The sequence below is a fragment of the Nicotiana tabacum genome, unplaced genomic scaffold (genome assembly GCF_000715075.1).
Source record: "Nicotiana tabacum cultivar K326 unplaced genomic scaffold, ASM71507v2 Un00144, whole genome shotgun sequence".
Classification (NCBI taxonomy): Eukaryota; Viridiplantae; Streptophyta; class Magnoliopsida; order Solanales; family Solanaceae; genus Nicotiana; species Nicotiana tabacum.
In genome coordinates this window covers 54516-68613 of record NW_027438382.1, presented here as the reverse complement: position 1 = coordinate 68613, position 14098 = coordinate 54516, and the positions used below count along the sequence as shown (strand labels likewise).

The following is a 14098-nucleotide window of genomic DNA, read 5'->3' as shown; positions in this document are numbered from 1 at the left end:
CCATGCCGATGGCGTGGGCTATATCAGACAACAATTCTGTAAATCGGGAGGAATTCTAGTTTTATGGCCGAAAATGCCAAAAAGGAGGAACTGTCATGGCGAGGTGATAACTAATATTCCTGAGGTTGTTTTTGATGGGCCGAAAAACTTTTAAGCGATCCGAGTCCGGGCGCCCAAGCCTACGCAGTTGGCGTTGGCTATAGCATACGAAAATATAGGAATTAGGTGAAATTCCAGTTTTATGGCCCCAAAACGCCAAAAACAGAGGAATGGTCATGTGGAGCCGATAATTAATGTTTCTTAGGTCATTTTTGATGGACCGATAAAATTTTAGGTAATGCGGATCCAGGCGCCCGAGCCCACGTCGGGGACGTGGAATAAAGCACACGAAAATCTAGAAATCGGTGAAATTCCAATTTTACGACCCTAAAGCGCCACAAAAGGAGGAACAGTCATGTTGAGGCGATGACTAATGTTCCTTATGTAATTTTGGATGTGCCGACAAAATGTTAGGCGACCCGGGTCCGAGCGCCTAGGCCCACATCGGTGGCATGGGCCATAGCACATGAAAATCTGGAAATCCGGCGGAATTCCAGTTTTATGACCCTAACACGCCAAAGAAGGAGGACTGGTCATGGAGAGGCATTTAATAATGTTCCTTAGGTCCTTTTTGATTGTACGGCAAAATTTTAGGTGATTTGTGTTCGGGCGTGCGGGCACATGCAGATGGCGTGGGCTATATAGCACATGAAAATTTGAGAATCGGGCGGAATTCATGTTTTATGGCCTTAAAAGCCAAAAATTGAGGAATGGTCAAAAAATGCCAAATATAAGGAACGGTCGTGGCCAGTGATGACAAATTTGACTTAGGTCATTTTTTATGTGCTGGCAAAATTTTTGGCATTTTGGATCCGGGCAACTAGGCCCATGTAGATGGCCACACGAAAATCTGAAAATCGGTTGGAATTCTAGTAATATGGCCCTGAAACACCAAACAATGAGGAATGGTCATGGTAAGGTGATGACTAATGTTTCTTAGGTCGTTTTTTATTGGCCGACAAAATTTTTGGTGATTCGGGTCCGGGCGACCGGGCCCATGCAGATGGCGTAGGAATCGGGCGAAATTCTAATTTTGTTACCCTAAAATGCAAACAATGATGAATAGTCATGTGGAGGCGATGACTAATGTTCCTTAGGTCATTTTGGATGGGGCAAAAAGTTTTTAGGCGATCTGGATCCCGACGCTTTCGTGTGCTATATCCCACGCCATCTATATGGGCCCTGTCCCGAATCGCCTAAAAATATTTTGACCCCTCAAAAACAACCTACATAACATTAGTCATCGCCACACCATGACCGCTCCTCATTTTATGGCGTTTTAGGGCCATAAAACTGGAATTCCGCCTGATTCTAAGATTTTTGTATGCTATAGCCCACCCCATGGGGTGTGGGCTTAGGTGCCCAGACCTAGATCACCTAAACTTTTATCGGCCAATAAACAAAAACCTAAGGAAAATTATTCATCGCCTCGCCGTGACCGTTCCTCTTTTACTTTTAGCATTTTAGGGCAATAAAAATGCAATTCAGCCCAATTCCCAAATTTCATATGCTATAGCCCATGCCACCGGCGTGGGCATGGGCACTCGAACCAGGATCGCCTAATATTATACCGACCCATCAAATACGACCAAAGGAATATTAGTCATCATCTCGCCACGACCGTTCCTCCTTGTTTGCGTATTAGGGCCATAAAACTTGAATTCCGCCCGATTCTTTAATTTTCGTGTGCTATAGACCACGTCATCTATATGGACCCAAGTGCCCGGACTCGAATCGCCTATGTTAAATCCCGTAATTTAATATTAGAATTAGTCATAGTAATCCATGTGAGCTAGAAGGGATTAAGACCATTCATGAGATTATAGAGTATTTGCGATTGTGTTATTGTAAGACTCCGTAAGTTTAATAACATTGATACCGTTAGATATTATGTTAATGTGGTATTTTCTTTTAAGTGGAGTATTTTAGTAAAAGTTTTATAAGTATAATTTTGGATAGTCACCATTATTACTATTTTCGAATATGGTAAATTATACACATAATATAAGATAGTTTATGAGATTTTATTTATTGTAAAGATAGAAATTATTTTCTCACAAGAAAAGAAGGTTATCTTTTTACCATTTTAAGAATTAAGCGTACGAGAATTTTTACTCTTTATATGAGATTAGAAAAATTATAAGTTGAGAATATATATGTATTTTTTTACATGGATATTTTAATAAAATAAAAAGTGTATGTATTTATTTTATATGGTACCATACGGCCATGATAGTATTATGTACAAAGTATATCAAAAATAAGTTAAATTTTAAGTAATTTGAGACAATTCTTAGTTATGCGGGTAATTGGTTAATTACCGGGTAATGGAACACTATCTAATTACCTAATAAGTGGATAAAGTATAATATTTTCCACCTCCACCCCCACGTGGCAGCAAGCCACTCCTTAAGCAAATGACTTATAGTCATTTCTTATTAGGTGGCAATTTAATTCATTAAATACAAGACACCTCAACTCTAAGACTTTCCATACAAACCATATAGACAATCAGACGTGAGGTTAGGAGATTAGTAAGGTGACTTTGTTATAAATTGTTACCAATTTCGTGGAAATTCCTACAAAACAGTAGCAACGTGATTCTTCAACCAATTCCTACACCAAATAATTCCAACGAGAATTATTAGCACATTAGCAACGTGAGATTTTGCGATTCTAAGGGAGTACGGTGCAACCTTTTCCAGGAATATCATACGGAATTTTTCCTACTCTAGGTATGCTAAGGCTAATTCTTCATTTTGGCATGATCCAAGTAACGATACGTAAACGTAATGCTATTTTATAAGTGTTTCTACTCTTAGCAGTTAAGGATGTCTGCGTTATTCATTCCTGTAAAGCGATATTCAAGCATGTCTAAGAATGTTTCTAGTTCCCTGTTGAGGTATTTGATAAAGATGTTAATATTAATTGTACTGTTTATACGCATCTTCATTTACCACCGAGCTACGGCCGGTAGGGCAGTTACGCATTTACCACCGAGCTACGGCCGGTTGGGCAGTTATACATCTAACACCGAGCTACGACCGGTCGGACAGTTACAACCGGTTGGGCAGTTTTGTATTATTATTTATCACCGGTTGGGTAGTTATGCATTTACCACCGTTTGAAGGCCGGTTGGGCAGTTACTACTGATCAGTTGGGCAGTCATGCATCATACGATATGGATAATAGTCTGAAATAGAAGCATTGTATATATATGAGTTTAATAAGTATGCATATACGGTCGCACTTCAGAGATTCGGGTTGATTCTTAAATGTCTTCAATTAATGTTGACTTACTGTTATGTTTCAGTTCTGCCTTACATACTCAGTACATTATTCGTACTGATGTTCTTTTAATGGGGACGCTGCATTCATGCATGCAGGTATAGATAATCAGTTTGACGAGCCCTCATAGTAGATGAGATTGGCATTCAGCGAAGGATCGGTAAGACTCCACCTTATTCGCAGTGCAGTCGAGTCTATGAGTCATCGTGTCAGAGTTTTCTACAGACTTATGAGTAGGCCGGTACCCTGTCCCATTTGATGTCAAATAATCCTAGAGGCTTTGTAGACAGAGGTTCATTTTGTACAGTATGTTAGCGGCCTTAACGGCCCATATGTATTCATGTTTTAAGAGCGATAGTTTCTTGATACAGTGTTGCCCACTTATAGTTATACATTACGAGTTATGGACATGTAGGCCCATGATAGTTGCAGAAGAAAAAAATAAATTACAGAGTGGTCGCTCGGGCCAGTACGGCACTGAGTGCCAGCCACGCCTCCCCAGGTTTGGGGCGTGACAAAGTGATATCAGAGCGGGTCGTGTCATAGGGAGTCTACAAAACCGTGCCTAGTAGAATCTCACTTATGGGTTTGTTGCGCGCCACATTTATAATTGAGAGGCCATAGGGCATTTAGGAAATATTACCTTTCTTTTGTTTCCAGATCGTGCCATAGAGCTAAGCCGTAAGAAGTCAGTATAAAGATTCCTACGAATTTGGTATGCACCAGAGGTGCTATAACAATAGAGATTTAAGGCGTAGATGTAATTTCTACTTATGTGGAAGGGAAGTTATGAAAGAAACAGAAGATATGATGCGATATTGAAAGGTAAGTAAGGTAAAGGTGAAGAAGATACGAGATATTCAAGTACAAGAGATTGTGAATAGTCGAGACTTCAGATAGAGGTTGGATTTTAGTTTAGTTTACACAGGAGACCCTAGAGAACATTTTTGTAAATCTCTAAGAGTTAACATTCGAGGACGAATATTTTAAATGGGGGATGGATGTTACATCCCGTAATTTAGTATTAGAATTAGTCGTAGTAATCCATATGAGCTAGAAGGGATTATGACCATTCATGAGATTATAGAGGATTTGCGACTATGTTATTGTAAGACTCCGTAAGTTTAACAACATTGATACTGTTAGATATTATGTTAATGTGGTATTTTCTTTTAAGTGGAGTATTTTAGTAAAAGTTTTATAAGTATAATTTTGGATAGTCACCATTATTACTATTTTCGAAAATGGTAAATTATACACATAATATAAGAAAGTTTATGAGATTTTATTTATTGTAAAGATAGAAATTATTTTCTCACAAGAAAAGAAGGTTATCTTTTTACCATTTTAAGAATTAAGCGTACGAGAATTTTTACTCTTTATATGAGATTAGAAAAATTATAAGTTGAGAATATATATGTATTTTTTTACATGGATATTTTAATAAAATAATAAGTGTATGTATTTATTTTATATGGTACCATACGACCATGATAGTATTATGTACAAAGTATATCAAAAATAAGTTAAATTTTAAGTAATTTGAGACAATTCTTAGTTATGCGGGTAATTGATTAATTACCGGGTAATGGAACACTACCTAATTACCTAATAAGTGGATAAAGAATAATATTTCCCACCTCCACCCCCACGTGGCAGCAAGCCACTCCTTAAGCAAATGACTTTTAGTCATTTCTTATTAGGAGGCAATTTAATTCATTAAATACAAGACACCTCAACTCTAAGACTTTCCATACAAACCATATAGACAATCAGACGTGAGGTTTGGAGATTAGTAAGGTGACTTTGTTATAAATTGTTACCAATTTCATGGAAATTCCTACAAAACAGTAGCAACGTGATTATTCAACCAATTCCTACACCAAATAATTCCAATGAGAATTATTAGCACATTAGCAACGTGAGATTTTGGATTTTAAGGGAGTATGGTGCAACCTTTTCCAGGAATATCATACGGATTTTTCCCTACTCCAGGTATGTTAAGGCTAATTCTTCATTTTGGCATGATCCAAGTAACGATACGTAAACGTAATGCTATTTTATAAGTGTTTCTACTCTTAACAATTAAGGATATCTATATTATTCATTCCTGTAAAGCGATATTCAAGCATGTCTAAGAATGTTTCTAGTACCCTGTTGAAGTATTTGATAAAGATGTTAATATTAATAGTACTGTGATATACGCATCTTCATTTACCACTGAGCTACGGCCGGTAGGGCTGTTACGCATTTACCACCGAGCTACGGCCGGTTGGGCAGTTATACATCTATCACCGAGCTACGGCCAGTCGAACAGTTACCACCGGTTGGGCAGTTATGTATTATTATTTACCACCGGTTGGGTAGTTATGCATTTACCACCATTTGAAGGCCGGTTGGGCAGTTACCACTGATCTGTTGGGCACGGGCCCACGCCGGTGGCGTGGAGGCGGAATTCCAGATTTATAGTCCTAAAATGCCAAAAAACGGAGGAACGGTCATGGCGAGGCAATGACTAATGTTCCTTAGGTCAGTTTTGATGGGCTAGAAAACTTTTAGGCGATTCGGATCCGAGCGCCTGGGCCCACGCAGATGGCGTGGGCTATACCACACAAATATTTGGGAATCGTGCGGAATTCCAGTTTTATGACGCTAAAATGCCAAAACATAAATAATGGTCATGGCGATGCGATGACTAATGTTTTTAGGTTGTTGGTGGCATAGGATATAGCGCAATAAAATCTAGTAATCAGGCGGAATTCCAGTTTTATGGTCGTAAAACGCCAAAAAAGGAGGAACGGTCAGGGAGAGGCGATGACTAATATTCCTTAGGTCATTTTTTATGGGACGTCAAAATTTTAAGCGATGCGAGCGCCTAATCCTACGCTGGTGGCGTGGGCTATAACATACGAAAACGTGGGAATTAGGCGAAATTCCAGTTTTATGGTCCTAAAATGCCAAAAAAGGAGGAATGGTCATGGCCATAAGATGACTTATATTCATTACGTCATTTTTTATGGGCCGACAAAAGTTTAAGCGATCTGGGTCCGTGTGCCTATGCCATGCAGGTGGCGTGAGCTATAACACACGAAAATCTTTGAATCTTAGAATTCTAGTTTTATAAACCTAAAACGCCAAAAAGGAGAAACGGTCATGGAGGTGCATTGATTAATGTTCCTTATGTCATTTTTGATTGGGCGGCAAAAACCTTTGTGATCCGGGTCCGGACGACCGGGCCCACGTCGGTGGCGTGTACTATCCCACACAAAAATATGAGAATCGTGCGGAATTTCAGTTTTATGAAACTAAAACGCCAAAAATGGAGGAACGGTCATGGAGAGGCGATAACTAATGTTCCTTAGGTTTTTTTAGATGGGCCGAAAAAATTTTAGGCGATACGGGTAAGGCGTCCGAAACACACGAAAATTTGAAAATCGGGCGAATTCTTGTTTTATGACACTACAACACCAAAAAGTATGGAAGATTATGGCGATGCGATGCGATGAATAATGTTCCTTAGGTTATTTTTGATGGGTGACAACATTTTAGGTTATACGAGACCGGGTTCCCGGGCCCACACCAGTGGCGTGGGCTATATTGCACACGAAAATATGGGAATCGAGCGAATTTCTACATTTATGGCACTAAAATGCAAAACAAAAAGGAACAGTCATGGCGAGGCAATGACTAATGTTCCTAGGGTTATTTAGATGGGCCGGAAAAGTTTTAGGTGATCCTGGTCGTGGCGCTCGAGCCCACGATGGTAGTGTGGGCACACGAAAATCTGGGAACCGTGCTGAATTCTAGTTTTATGGCCTTAAAACACCAAAACCAACAAAGAGGAATTCTCATGGAGGGGCGATGAATAATGTTCCTTAGGTTGTTTTAGATATGCCAGAAAGATTTTAGGCGATCCGGGTTGCGGTGCCTGGGCCCACACCCAGTGGGTGGGCTATAGCGCATGCAAATGTGGGAATCGAGCGGAATTCTAATTTTATAGCCCTAAAACACCAAATAATGTTGAACGGTCATGACACGATGATGACTAATGTTCCTTAGGTTATTTTTGATGGGCTAGCAAAATGTTAGAAGATTCGGGTCCGGCTGCCCGGGCCCATGCCAGCACAAGAAAATCTGGGAATCAGGCAAATTCCATATTATGGCGATTATGGCGAGGCGATGAATAATATTACTTAGATTGTTTTTTACAGGCTGGCAGAATTTTAGGTTATCCAGGTGCGGGCGTCTGGGCCTCTGCCGGTAAAATTAGGGAATCAGGTAGAATTTTAGTTTTATGGCCCTAAAATACCAAAAAAGGAGGAAAAGTCATGGCGAGGTGATGACTAATGTGCCTTAGGTAATATTTTATGTTCCGAAAAAAATTTATGTGATTCAGGTCCGGGAGCTCGTGCCCATGCAGATGGCGTGGGCTATAGCACCCGAAAATCTCAAAATCATGTGGAATTCCATTTTTATGGCCATAAAATGCTAAACATAAGGAACGGTCATGGAGAGGCGATGGCTAATGTTCATTGGGTCGTATTTGATAGGACGGCAAAATTATAGGCGATTCAGGTCCGGCGCCGGGCCCATGCAGATGGCGTGGGCTAATAATAGCACACGAAAATCTGAGAATCGGGTGGAATTCATGTTTTATGGCCCTAAAACGCAAAAAACAAATGAGAAACGGTCATGGCGAGGCGATGACAAATGTTCCATGAGTCATTTTTGATGGGCCAGCAAAAGTTTAGGCGATTCGGTTTCGGGGGCCCGGGCCCATGCAGATGGCCTGGGCTATTGCACACGAACAACTAGGAATCTGGTGGAATTCCACTTTTACAGCAATAAAATACCAAACAATGAGAAACGGTTATGGCGAGGCGACGACTAGTGTTCCTTAGGTCGGTTTAGATGTCCGGAAAAATAATAGGCGATCGGGTCCAGGCGTCCGGGCCTGCGCCAATTGCGTGGGCCATAGCATATGAAAATATGGGAATCGGGTGAAATTCGAGTTTTATGGCCCTAAAATACTAAAAAGGAGGACGGTCATGGCGAGGCGATGATTAATGTTCCTTAGGTCACTTTTTATGGGCAGACATAATTTTTGGCGATCTGTGTCTGGGAGACCGAGGCCATGTAGGTAGCGTAAGCTATAGCACACGACATAATTCCAGGTTTATGGACCTAAAACATCAAAAATGGAGGAACGGTCATGGTGAGCCGATTACTAATATTCCTTAGGTCGTTTTGGATGGGCCGAAAAAATTTAGGGCGATTCGGGTGCGGACGCCCGAGCACATACAAATGGTGTGGGCTATACCACACGAAAATCTGATTACCTGACAGAATTCCAGTTTTATGGCCCTAAAATGCCAAAATCGAAGAACGGTCATGGTGAGGCGATGACTAATGTTCCTAAGGTCGTTCTTGATGGGCCGACAAAATTTTAGGCGATTCGGGTGCGGACGCCCAAGCACATGTAGATGGCGTGGGCTATACCACACGTAAAGCAGGGAATCGGGCGGAATTCAAGTTTTATGGCCCTAAAACGCCATAAACGAAGAACGGTTATGGCGAGGCGATGACTAATGTTCCTTAAATCATTTTTGATGGGCCGTCAAAATTTTAAGCGATTCGGGTCAGGGCGCCCTGGTCCATGCAGATGGCGTAGCACACGAAAATCTAAGAATTGAGCAGAATTCTAGTTTTATGGCCTTAAAACGCCAAGGAACGAGGAACGGTCATGTGAAGGCTATGATTAATGTTCCTTAGGTCGTTTTTAAGGGCAGGCAAAACTTTAGGCTATTCAGTTCTGGACGCCCAGACCCATGTAGATGGCGTGGCTATAGAACACGAAAATCTAGGAATCAGGCGGAATTCCAGTTTTATGGTCATAAAATGCTAAAAATGAGGAACTGTCATGGAGAGGCGACAACTAATATTCGTTGGGTCATTTTTGATGGTCCAGCAATATTTTAGATGATTCGGGTTTGGGCGCCCGGGCCCATGCAGATGGCATGTGCTATTGCATACACAAATCTGTGAACCGGGTGGAATTCAAGTTTTATGGCCCTAAAATACAAAAAAATAGAGAAACGGTCATGGCGATGCGATGGATATGTTCCATAAGGCATTTTTGATGGGATAGCAAACTTTTAGGTGATTCTGGTCCGGGAGCTAGGGTCTATGCAGATGGCGTGGGCTATTGCACACGAAAATTTAGGTATCGGTGGAATTTCAGTTTTATGGCCATAAAATGCATAAAATGAGAAACGGTTATAGCGAGGCTATGACCAGTGTGTCCTTAGGTCGTTTTAGATGGGCTGGCAAAATGTTAGGCGATTTGAGTCCGGGTGCCCGGGCCTGCGCCAATTGCGTGGGTCATAGCATACGAAAATATAGGAATCGGACGAAATTCTAGTTTTATGGCCCTAAAATACTAAAAAGGAGGAACTGTCATGACGAGGCGATGACTAATGTTTCTTAGGTCGTGTTTGTTAGGCCGGCATAATTTTAGGCGATCTGGGTCTGGACGCCCAGGGTCATGCAGGTAGCATAGGCTGTAGCACACGAAAATTTTGAAATCGGGCGAAATTCTAGTTTTATGGCCTTAAAACGCGAAAAACAAAATGAATGGTCATGGAGATGCAATGACTAATGTTCCTTAGGTCGTTCTTGATGGGACGGCAAAATGTTAGGCGATTCGGGTGTGGGCGCCTGGGCACATGCATATGGCGTGGGCCATCATAGCATATGAAAATATGGGAATCGGGCAGAATTTCAGTTTTATGGCCCTAAAACGCCAAAAACGAAAAACGGCCATGGCGAGGTGATGACTAATATTCCTTAGGTCATTTCTGATAGGCCGGCAAAATTTTAGACGATTCGGGTAAGGACGCCCTGGCCCATGCAGATGGCGTAGCACACGAAAATCTGGGAATCGAGAAGAATTCCAGTTTTATGGCCCTAAAATGCGAAATAACATGGAACGGTCATGTCAAGGCGATGATTAATTTTTCTTAGGTTTTTTTTGATGGGCAGGAAAAATATTAGGTTATGCCCATGCAGATGGCGTGGCTATAGCACACGAAAATCTGGGAATCGGGCGGAATTCTAGTTTTATGGCCCTAAAACGCCAAAATGTGAGGAACGGTCATGTCAAAGCAATGATTATTATTCCTTAGTTCATTTTTGATTGTCGGACAAAATGTTAGGCAATTCGGGTCCGTTCACCCGGATGGATGCATATGGTGTGGGCTAGTACACGAAAATCTTGGAATCGGACGGAATTCCAGTTTTATGGCTTTAAAACGCCAAAAAATAAGGGACGGCCATGGCGTAGCAATGACTATTGTTCCGTAGGTCATTTGTGAAGGACCGACAAAATTTTAGGCGATCCGGGTCCGATTTTTCGGTTCTGCTCAAGAAAACTCGATCTGCACGAATAGCTTATAATCAAACCCTTTTTTTTTTTCAAGAATGTCTAATTGATCCTAAAAAGACAACCTTATATGTTCCACCATGGCAGGATCGGCCTTATTACTAAGGGTTTGCCAATAGACACGTTTTTAACATTCAAGTAAAAAAAACATTTATTCTTAATAACCCACCTACTATAGTACGTTATTTGGCAGTAGACTACGTTGTACATTTGGGACCATTTGGAACACTCGTCTTTCACGAGTCACTAATTTTTGTGTTGAATGCATAAAATTTGTTTTTTTCTTTTTCGAAATTGAACAATTTTATCTTCGATCACACCTATAGTATATTATTACCTTATTGTTAGAAAATATTTTATTTTATTATTGACTCCTAATAAAAAGTGGGGTAAATTTGGGTCTTTTTTTTAAAGAATGTGAACTACTCATTTCACTTTGGTTAGAACAAATATGAGAAGATTTGCTAATGACAGCAAAATGAATAGACCAAAAGCGTAACGAATATTAAAAATAAACAATTCCGAATAACTGGTTACTGAAAATTGTGGAACTCTACATAGCCGTTGTGAGTATGGTATTGTTTGTTCTTGTGGGCAGAATAACTAGTTACGGAAAATTTATGAATTTGCTTCACATTATTTTTTTCATTTTCTTTTTTGCTTCAAAAGATAAGTACAAGTTTTTATACTCTTATTTCATTGCCTATAAATACCTCTATTGAGTTACTGCTCATTCACAACTCTAAATAGCAATCTTTCTTATTATTAAAATTCCTATCCTTTTTTACTCATTCAGAGAAACGATGGCTCGCTCCTTGTGTTTCATGGCATTTGCAGTCTTGGCAATGATGCTCTTTGTTGCCTATGGTTTGTCTCCATTTATTCCTCTAATACCCCATAAAAATAATAAAATATAAATTACATCTACATGACTGGTTTTGAATTATGATAATGAACATGAAGTTACACTTCTTATGATTTTTTCAAGTACATTGTGTTTTGATTACCGCATAAATATTTAAGCATGGTCATCTTTTTTTTGATTCATTTGTTGTTAGAGTGACTAATTAATCTGTAGTATATGTCTGGAGGCTTTGAGGAATCCTGAAAAAATGTGCGTGTTTGCATTAGTTCTTTCAAAATAGTATAGGACAATATATTTCTTTTTAAAAAAAAGGAGTCCGGTGCACAAAGCATGTCGCATTGTTCCGAGTAAAAGCTGCACCCAAAGAGTGTGATGCAGACAACCTACTCTAATACAAGCATTAATGAACGCGTTGCTCCAAGGCTCCGGCCCCTTCAATATATTTCTTTATGAACCGTGAATTTATTCATGTTTAAAAGCTTTCTTTCAATTCCATCTTTTCTTTTGTTCTAACATTTGTTAGTAAACGTGAATGAATGTAGAGGTTCAAGCTAGAGAATGCAAAACAGAAAGCAATACATTCCCTGGATTATGCATTACCAAACCACCATGCAGAAAAGCTTGTATCAGTGAGGGATTTACTGATGGTCATTGTAGCAAAATCCTCAGAAGGTGCCTATGCACTAAGCCATGTGTGTTTGATGAGAAGATGATCAAAACAGGAGCTGAAACTTTTGCTGAGGAAGCAAAAACTTTGGCTGCAGCTTTGCTTGAAGAAGAGATAATGGATAACTAATTAGAGATTAGAGGAAAGGATTAATTCAGTGTCACACATAATAAAGTTGCTGCCTTTCTTAAAAGGATAGCTAATGTATTGGCTTTTAGTAGCCTTTGTTACCCTAAAATAAGTGTGACATGTCAATCCTTTTGATCTAGTACCAAGTTTATGTATGTTTTAATGAAAAATGATCTTCTATGGTCATTGCAATCCCATTATATTCCAAGAACAAAACTTCATTATTTTCTTGGTCCTTATTGAGAGGCGATAAAACATAGAAGACTTTTTTTTCCCTCAAGAACAACCTTATCGATATGAGGTCAGGCTTGACCCGACCTATATATATCACAAAAGAAGAGAATATGGTAGAGGACATAAATCTTTGCTTCCAATACAAAGTGATGGTAGAATGAAAATTTTCTACTAGACAGTTGTACCAAAAGGAAACCTACTGAGGAGGACTTCTCCTTTACAATTTGACAAAAGTGAACCATACACGGTACATCTATCATGTTACAGCTATCCATAACCAAAAGTGAAATTCGTTATTTGTGCTTTAATCCGAAAGTTGGGTAGATCATCAATATCATTCTTCAAAAGTTTTTAGCTACCAAAGGAAGAGCTAAATCTTGCTTTGTATGCTCTCACATGTTAGCAAGAAAGTGAGCTATACAATTAACTTCTCTATAATAGTGCTTAAACAAACAATTGCCCAGAAACATCAACCCCATTATCAAAAATAGAAGACTTAACCTAAATAGTTGTCCGCCCAACCGCTGAAACTAATTTTTTTTCCCGTGGGACTAAATATTGAGCATGCTTTATCAAGCGCAAGCTATTTATCACATGAAGACCGCAAGGCACAATTCTTTTTTTTCTTTTTTACATGGGAGAATCGAACCACACTTATTAAATGAAAGACGTCTGTTTGCGAGGCACAAATTGGAAAGAAAAAGATTTTGATTTTCTAAAATGTCTGATATTTGAAATAAATTTAAGTAGTTGGTCTGCTATATGAAATTTTACTTGTTAAGTTGAATTCGATTATTCATCATGTAATTTTCTTTGTTACAAGGTTAGGTTGCCACACAATTTCGTGGCCGACAAAGAAATGTTGCCAAAGTGATAGTCACCATGAAAAGTAATTAACGTTTTAGCAAATTGTGTTCTTTACCAAAAAGTAGAACACTTAAGCAAGGTCATTACAGATACTAGAGCTCCTTAGAACAATTAAGTTCCCAAAGCGAGCTAAAATTCATATTATAGGGATTGATGTGTCAAACATAATTTCGTACATGTATTATTAATGGTTATCCATAGATAAAAAATCATTTATTATTGTACTATTATCCTGTTAAATATTCCATTAAATAAACATTGCAGGAAACAAATTTGCACGAATTTTGGCACGTAAATACGACAATTTTGTAAAGAGAATAAAATAATTTGCTAATTTCAATATATTGTGTCGAATTATCTATCGCAAACTTTGGTACTGACACTGTCCCTCAATACGCTTCTCTCGAAAAAGGCACATTTTTAATAGTGTATTAATATAAAAAAATTTACACGGACGAATGTATATAATAACTTAATAGTTAATGAGCTTTTTGTTGCTTTGCTTTTC

At 39.2% G+C, this 14098-nt stretch overlaps 1 protein-coding gene across 1 annotated transcript; it reads left to right on the top strand.

Annotated features, from left to right (window-relative positions):
* The first annotated feature begins 11556 nt into the window (after positions 1–11556).
* Positions 11557–12713, top strand: LOC142178999 (defensin-like protein). Its single transcript, XM_075248812.1, has 2 exons — positions 11557–11695; positions 12236–12713. The coding sequence occupies exons 1-2, from the start codon at positions 11632–11634 to the stop codon at positions 12487–12489; spliced, it is 318 nt and encodes a 105-aa protein (XP_075104913.1). The 5' UTR covers positions 11557–11631; the 3' UTR covers positions 12490–12713.
* Positions 12714–14098: the final 1385 nt, after the last annotated feature.

Bases quoted from the DNA above. Each gene is read 5' to 3' on its own strand.
- LOC142178999 (XM_075248812.1), top strand. From the start codon at position 11,632: ATGGCTCGCTCCTTGTGTTTCATGGCATTTGCAGTCTTGGCAATGATG. The intron at 11,696-12,235 runs GTTTGTCTCCAT...GAATGAATGTAG, and splicing joins GATGCTCTTTGTTGCCTATG to AGGTTCAAGCTAGAGAATGC.